This window comes from Lactuca serriola, chromosome 6 (genome assembly GCF_051521515.1).
Source record: "Lactuca serriola cultivar US96UC23 chromosome 6, Lser_US96UC23_V15, whole genome shotgun sequence".
Classification (NCBI taxonomy): Eukaryota; Viridiplantae; Streptophyta; class Magnoliopsida; order Asterales; family Asteraceae; genus Lactuca; species Lactuca serriola.
The window spans coordinates 18,953,172-18,960,906 of NC_136413.1; the positions used below are offsets into that span (position 1 = coordinate 18,953,172).

At 28.9% G+C, this 7,735-nt stretch overlaps 1 protein-coding gene across 1 annotated transcript; it reads left to right on the top strand.

Moving 5' to 3' along the window:
- Positions 1 to 1,223: 1,223 nt before the first annotated feature.
- Positions 1,224 to 4,439, top strand: LOC145057993 (protein NDL2-like). Its single transcript, XM_079005915.1, has 11 exons — positions 1,224 to 1,435; positions 2,156 to 2,255; positions 2,344 to 2,441; positions 2,552 to 2,640; positions 2,721 to 2,781; positions 2,882 to 2,968; positions 3,054 to 3,131; positions 3,218 to 3,274; positions 3,348 to 3,403; positions 3,638 to 3,773; positions 3,862 to 4,439. The coding sequence occupies exons 1-11, from the start codon at positions 1,376 to 1,378 to the stop codon at positions 4,078 to 4,080; spliced, it is 1,041 nt and encodes a 346-aa protein (XP_078862041.1). The 5' UTR covers positions 1,224 to 1,375; the 3' UTR covers positions 4,081 to 4,439.
- Positions 4,440 to 7,735: the final 3,296 nt, after the last annotated feature.

Genomic DNA, 7,735 nt, shown 5'->3' on the forward strand with positions numbered 1-7,735 from the left:
GTACGGTTAATCTTGTTTGATAGATTCTTACTTAGATTTGTAATCGTGTGAATCTGTCCGATTGTAAAGTATTTCATATTTGATCTCATTTTGTATGAGTTAACCGAATTAAAGTTACCAATAATGGCTAGGATGATTGACATTCATTTTAAGAAATTGCTTTTCGCTAATAGATTAAGGGTCTTTTACTTTTTTTAAACCACTTCTGATTACTTCTGGTTGCGTCACGCAGAACACACACACAACACTTGGGCATATATAGTTTGTTTTTTTCAAAGACTTATAACTTAAAAACTATTGCGTATATGTTGCGTGGTGCAACACCGAACCTTCATCTTCAAGCCATTTCTCACCTTACGTTAAGTTATATTATTCAACATATATTCGTTTTATTTTTTTTTCAACAAAATGTTTATTATTTAAATAATAATGTAAAGGATATTATAAACAATTCAAATATATTTTACATAATTTCAAAACCGTTTGGTAAATTTCATATAAATATATTTTTATGTTACATTGTCTATAACCAAATATTAATAAATTATAAAGTTAATCACAAAAATTATCAAATTTATTGAATATAACTGAAGAAATAACAATTGCCTTGGAAAATTTAACAAAATAACATGTTGTTCATCAAATTAACAATTTTATTTATTGTTATTTAGCAATTATTATATTTAATTATTTTATATAAACGTTTTAAAAATCATATCGTCATGATAATATTTATATATGATTTGCATATGATTAAAACTAAATAAAATTTTGATTTATAATTATTTTTAACTATTGTATAGTTAGTTTTAGTTGATTTTTCTGCTTCACAAGGTTACAAATGTGATTCACAAATTACATACATTTTAGATTAAAAAAACAAACAAAACCTTAGTAACTTATGTTAGTTAATTAATGTAGTTAAACAAATATGATTTAGTTGATATAAATATAAACATATTATGATAAACCTTTTTTATCCGATATATATCAAAAAGATGTGAAAATACAACAACCATTTTATTTATTTGGACCATTAGAAACCCAAAGGGGTTATGTTGAAAAGAATGAAGGGGCAGAATGCATAACTAGATTAAAATTAAACTATGGTGGTCATATCGAGAACCTTGGAAAACTTTTGTGGCCAAAACTGATATCTTTCCTTTATGTATACACATACAGCCATCTAGATTTATATATACATATAGAGAGAGAAAGAGATGTATAGATATATTCTGCTTATATATAGATACGGATATAGAGAGAGAAAAACGCAGATTTCTATATAAACCCATGGATGCCAAATCCAATGTTTCTCAAATTTGAGAAAATAGGGTGAGGTTTTTGTTGCAAGATAGAGGGAGAGAAAGAGAAAATGGCGGATTCAAGCGATTCTATCTCCATTGACATGGAAACGAGCTCTCTCGCCGGAAAGGTTTGCAGATTGAAGCATCATTAATACCTATATATAATGAGATTGAATGTTTATGTTAAACTTGAGGAATGTACGTTTGTCTGTGTATTTTATATTCGTCCGAGTTTTTTCTTCTTCTAATTTTCTGCAATAATCATCGAGTAATCTTCAGATGACAGCAAGATTTCCATTGATCGATCGATTGATTGAATATGGGATACATACATTACAATTACAATTAAATTAATATCTGATTTTCCGTTTTGCTTTCTGTTCTTTGTCAATTAATTGAAGCAAGAATACGTATAAAGAAATCACACCTTAATTGTTAATCATAAAATTTCGCTTTACCTTTATTTATTACTTTTTGTTCATAAATGCATTTTGTTTATTCGTTTTGATTGCATTTCATCATGATTGACCACCAACTGTAAAGAAACAAATGATTTCTTCATCTGTTGTGCTTAATTTCATTAAAGACGTTGAAGTGTAATCTACTTGTCAATTGTCATTATCAGAAGTTTGTATTTCACTTCGAGGATCTGCTTTTCTTTTTGTTTAAGTTAACTTTTTCAGTGGTTCAGTAAATTCTAAGTAAATATTAGGTAATCTATGATTCCATGAATCCATCGTTTTCTTTGAAAGGGGGATTCGTGTTATTCATTGTGTACTAATTTGAATTGAATCTATATCTTAAATTCATGTTCTCATTGTAACACAAATTAATGATTTCATTTTCAGGAACACCTTGTAAAAACTTCCAGTGGATTTGTTTCTGTTGCCATATATGGAGACCAAGAGAAGCCAGCTCTTATTACATATCCTGATTTAGCTTTAAATCGTAAGTGATTCTGTTTATTCATTCTTTAATCAACAAAATTTTGTTAACATAAAAGAAATCTTGCTTATTTGTTTGCCTGTTTGAACAGATATGTCTTGTTTCCAAGGTCTTTTCTTATGCCCTGAAGCATTTTCTTTACTGATTCATAATTTCTGCATTTACCATATTAGCCCCCCTGGCCATGAGGTCAGCAATCATAACTTCATTTTTATTTTATTTTTTAAATATATCAACAAATCTATAGTAAACAATTTGTATGCCTATCTTATTTTATACATCTTTAAGAGGTTTTGCAGTTGGGAGCTGCAGCAATGTCATATAGTGATCCATTGTTATCTGTTGATGACTTAGCTGATCAGGTTGCTGAGGTTCTTGACTATTTTGGGTAATTTTAAATTTTTATAAAGAGTCTTTTTATTATTTATTTATTTATTTATTTCATTTTCTGATGAATTAATTTTGCAGACGTGGTGCGGTTATGTGCATGGGAGTAACAGCTGGTGCATATGTACTCACCTTGTTTGCTGTAAGGCGAATACTTTTTGTTTTATATATATTTCTAAAATTTTATTTAAATTCTGAATTTGCAAGGTTTAATTAGTCTTTTTACATATTTTGTATAACAGATAAAATATACACGGCGTGTGCTTGGACTCATACTTGTTTCTCCTGTATGCAAAACACCTTCATGGACAGAATGGTTGTGTAACAAGGTTAATTCTCAATACTAATAATAATAATAGTAATTATAATATGGTTTTTTTTATTTTGTAACTTGATTAGTTATTTATTTTGTAGCTTATGGGAAACGTACTTTATTACTATGGGATGTGTGGTTTGATAAAGGAGTTACTTCTAATCCGATACTTCAGCAAGGTGTATATCTTGATAATTATATGATTTTGATTCTATTTTTAAATCTTAATGAGTAATTCGATTTTATTTTGATAATGAAATAACAGGAAGTTCGTGGAGGAGCTATAATTCCAGAAACAGAAATTGTTCACTCGTGTAGAAAAGTAAGTACCGAGTATATAAATATAAATATATTTTTAAATAAAATGTTCTCACCATAAACTCGGCTTTTTACAGTTGCTTAGTGAGAGGCAGGGTCCAAATGTGTTCAACTATCTTGAAGCTATTAACGGGTAAGATTTTTAATACTTTCTTTTTCATTAAAAAATCATTCGGGATGATTTTATAATTTTTGTCCAATACATGTCATGTCAGACGCAGTATAACCTGTCCTATCATATTTAGTCCTATCCTAATCCAATGTCTGTGTCAGATGCAGACACAGTACACAACCTGTTGTGTTTTGTTATGCGTTGTTTTATCATCTGACGCAGTACAACCTGTTATGTTTTTTTTTTTTTGTTCAGGAGACCAGATATAACGGAAGGATTAAAGAGGCTGCAATGTCGTTCCCTGATCTTTGTGGGAGAAAATTCTCCATTCAATTCGGACTCTCTCCACATGACTTCAAAACTCGATAGAAGATTCAGTGCATTGGTAGAGGTATTATTATTATGATATGCATTGAACTGAGACTGATGTCAGATGATTATTATTATATAAGTATAATGTTGGTTATATGTATGTATAGGTTCAGGGATGTGGATCGATGGTAACGGAGGAGCAACCGGATGCGATGTTGATACCATTGGAATATTTTCTGATGGGGTTTGGATTTTATAGGCCCTCACAGATGGATGTTAGCCCAAGAAGCCCGTTAAGCCCAAGTTCTATTTCACCCGAGCTTTATACACCGGAAAGTATGGGGTTAAAACTGAAGCCCATTAAAACCCGACATTCACAAATGTAATAATGTGATTGGTTTGGTATGTTTGCAAGATTTTTGTAATTCTATGTATCTCAGTGACGTGTGAGGATCCGATTAGTAGTGTTTGCATATTATATAGGGGAAGAAGAATGTTTGGAAGGGGGAGGTATATAGATATATAGGACACAAAATGATAGAGAAAGAGAGTAAGAGATAGCAAAAGATTGAAAATTGTTTTGAAAAGATTTAAGTAGAAAAGGGATAGTATCGTGTATATCTTTCAAATAAAATGTTGTTATATACTCTATTATTATGCCTATTATGGTGAAAAAGAAATTAATAAATTTGAAGGTGAGAGGGGAATGACTATGAGTGCCTTTTCTCGTCTATCTTTTATGTTATTTGATTAATTACATATGAGGATAAGGGGATCTTTCATAGGATATGCATCTTAGTCGTCTTACTAGTATTTGATTCTGCGCTTTGCTGCGGGTTCTTACATGTGTTTTTTTTTTTTTTTGTATATCACAACTTTAAAAAACACTAAAAGTTTAAAAGAAATGAAAGTTGTATGAATTATTAAAAGTTGAGAAGAGTTTAAGGATTATTTTTGTAAGTTGGATTGTTTATGAATAATCTATAAGAATGTAGTGGTCATAAATATAAAAGGAAGTATTATAATGCAGTGGTCATAAATATAAAAGGAAGTATTATAATGCGCATTATAAGGAACCTTAAGAAGAATTTAGGGACTATTTTTTACAATTTTTATCTAGTTTCTTGCCGATGTATTTGTTGCTAGCAAAATATGTAGGCTGGTACCATTATATATACAAAATATGTAGGCTGGTACCATTATATATACCAATCTTGCAAGTTGTATTTACAAAAATTAGATTTTCAATATAAAAGATTGAAAAAAAAATTATAATGTGGAAAATAGCAAGTAACAAAATAAAAAATGGTATCTATTGTGAAGAAGGGTAATAACTTATGGATTATAAGGGTAAAAAGCAAATAAAAAAAAGAAAAAATGTTGCAAAGTGAAAGTTAAGTGGGTTATAAAGGTAAAAAAAAAAGAAAAAAAAAAAAAAACTAGGCAAGTTAGATAATTTATGAATAAAATATAAAACTGTAAGGACCATTTCTGAAAGTTTAATTCGAAACAATTGAAACATAATATTTGAACTGTAATTCAACCTTGTACACTATGCATTTTGTGTAGTACTTTTAGCTACAGTAAATTTGTAAGAGAAAATGTAAGTTACAATTTGTAATATTTATAATTTATGTTGGATGAAAATTAATGAAAACAAATCATGTATTTATAATTGTAGAAATTAATTAATTTATGAAATATATTTTAAAAGATAATAGCAAACATGACAAAAAATAAACGGGAACATCCAGTTCGACATTTTAAAAGATAATAAACATGACAAAAAAAAAATGGGAACATCCAATTTCAGTTTTTTGTGAATATTTCTCGAAATCTTTTTTTCTTCATTACTTTTTTCAAATAAAATATTCATGGTTTTTGGTAAATAATATGCTATACCTAAAAAAAAGTTATACTTAAAGTAATAAAATCGATTTATTCGCAAATAGATTTTTTTTTTCTTAAAACATTGATAAATAGATTTTTAAGTTTTTGTTCCGTTTAAAAGAAAGAAATAAGGTAGTGAATAGTGACATAGTGTTGTGATTGATGCGAGTACAATGTACATATCCTAGGTTGGTTGACCACTTTCTTTGTATCCATCGAGAAAAAAGACAAGTTTTATTAAAGGGTTATATATATATATATATATATATATATATATATATATATATATATATATATATATATATATATATATATATATATATATATATATATATATCAATCCGTTGAGAAAAGGCATATAGTAGATTACGATTTATGTCTTATGAGGCATATAAAGATCAAACATATAAGGCACTTTAAGCCAAGCTCGACCATAACTCAACGCTTATCTTTTACTGTTTGTGTATACATACAAAACTATCGTTTTCATATAATTTCAGACTCTTGTCATATTGTTTTTGGATAAACAACAAAAAAAATCAGTATAGTTATGTCCATTTTTTCCGAATTTACAGCACCCACCCAATTTAACATATTTTTATGATTCGACCACTATAACATTTAAAAAAAACAATCAACCAAGAGGATACAACAATTTAACAAATTTCTTTGGTAGTGATCTGTCAAGAGAATACAACAATCAACCAATATCTTCTCTTGATTCTGACGAAATTCACTATGTTCTCTTCATTGTTTGTGGAATACAAAATTATATGAGGAATATGTGTGTGGTTTTTTCTGAACCCGAAATCTGGTCTTTGATGATCCATTTATAGATATAGATCGACTGTTTTTCCCTCCGAAAACTATTAACCGAAAATAGTTAAAACGAATTTAACATATTTTTAATATAAAATAAAAGTCAAAATAGAAATTTCCTCTTTCTTTCAATGTGGGACAAGTCCCATAGAAAAAGTTTTCCATTTAACCAACAATATTCACTTCTACCTTTCAATCCCCTGTTACTACTAAGATATATACTAACCCCAAGTTGCTTCTTTTGGGTCATAATGGGTTTATTGAATTTGCATTCCTTCCAAATATCTTTTGAAAAAGACAACCTCCTTGCATGCATTTGGTTTGTTGGCAGAGCTTTAACGATATGAGCTTTTATTAAAGCAAATTAGGCCTTTGATTGTGCTTACAACTTTAGAAATTAAACCAAAAGGAATGTGGCTAGTGGTATAAAAGTTGTTGGAAAGGTTCCTTTTAGCCAATAGATTGAGGGTTCAAGTCCCGTTTGGATTTGATAGTGGTTCAACTCCCGATTGGATTTGTTTGTAGTTGAAACTTTTAGAGATCTTTACAAATTACCTTGTAGTTACACAATAGTTATACCGATTTGATTGAATACCCCTCAAATTGCTTCTTCCAATATGTACTTGTGTTTTTGTGTTTGTTCCAGTTTCTTGCTGGGTTTTTTGGTTGGTAATGAGAATTGTTGTTGTTTAAAAAAAATAAATTTATACGGGTTTGATCACATTCCATTTCGTTTGATACTTTTTCAACTCAAACTCTTTACACCAAATTAACACTCTCTTAGATAAAACTATATACACACCTTTAAGCTCAACACGACAGAACTTTATGACATAAATCATGAACAGTTTCAATGATGCATTATATGTATCATGTTAAGAAAAGAAATGGCTACAATGAGTCCAAGTGCAAAGGTTGAGGATAACTCTCTGTTCACATGTTTCCCAACTATTCACAAGTTTCCTAACTTCAACATTACTTTTTTTTACTTCCTTTTTGACATGCATGGGATTCACATACTAAAGTATAAAGTATCATTTTCTATAACCAGAATATATACAATCTATACTTGGTGTATTTACAATCTATACTTGGTGTATATGCATTGTGCAAAAGTTTACTAAGATTGTTACTTTTAACTAATGTAGATGGTTTTGCAAAAAATGAATGGCAATCTATAAGAAACTTAAACCTTTTGGCTAATTGACATATGGTATTTTATTATTTAATTAAAGTTGATATATAGAACAAGTGGGCTTCAACGAATGATTGCTAGTTAGCCAACATTTATTTATTTATATATATATTTGTTAAATTAGATAAGAGCACCTC

Coding starts and splice junctions, on each gene's coding strand:
- LOC145057993 (XM_079005915.1), top strand. CDS start 1,376: ATGGCGGATTCAAGCGATTCTATCTCCATTGACATGGAAACGAGCTCT. Junction 2,782..2,881: donor ATGTACTCACCTTGTTTGCT/GTAAGGCGAATA, acceptor TTTGTATAACAG/ATAAAATATACACGGCGTGT. Junction 3,132..3,217: donor TAATCCGATACTTCAGCAAG/GTGTATATCTTG, acceptor ATGAAATAACAG/GAAGTTCGTGGAGGAGCTAT.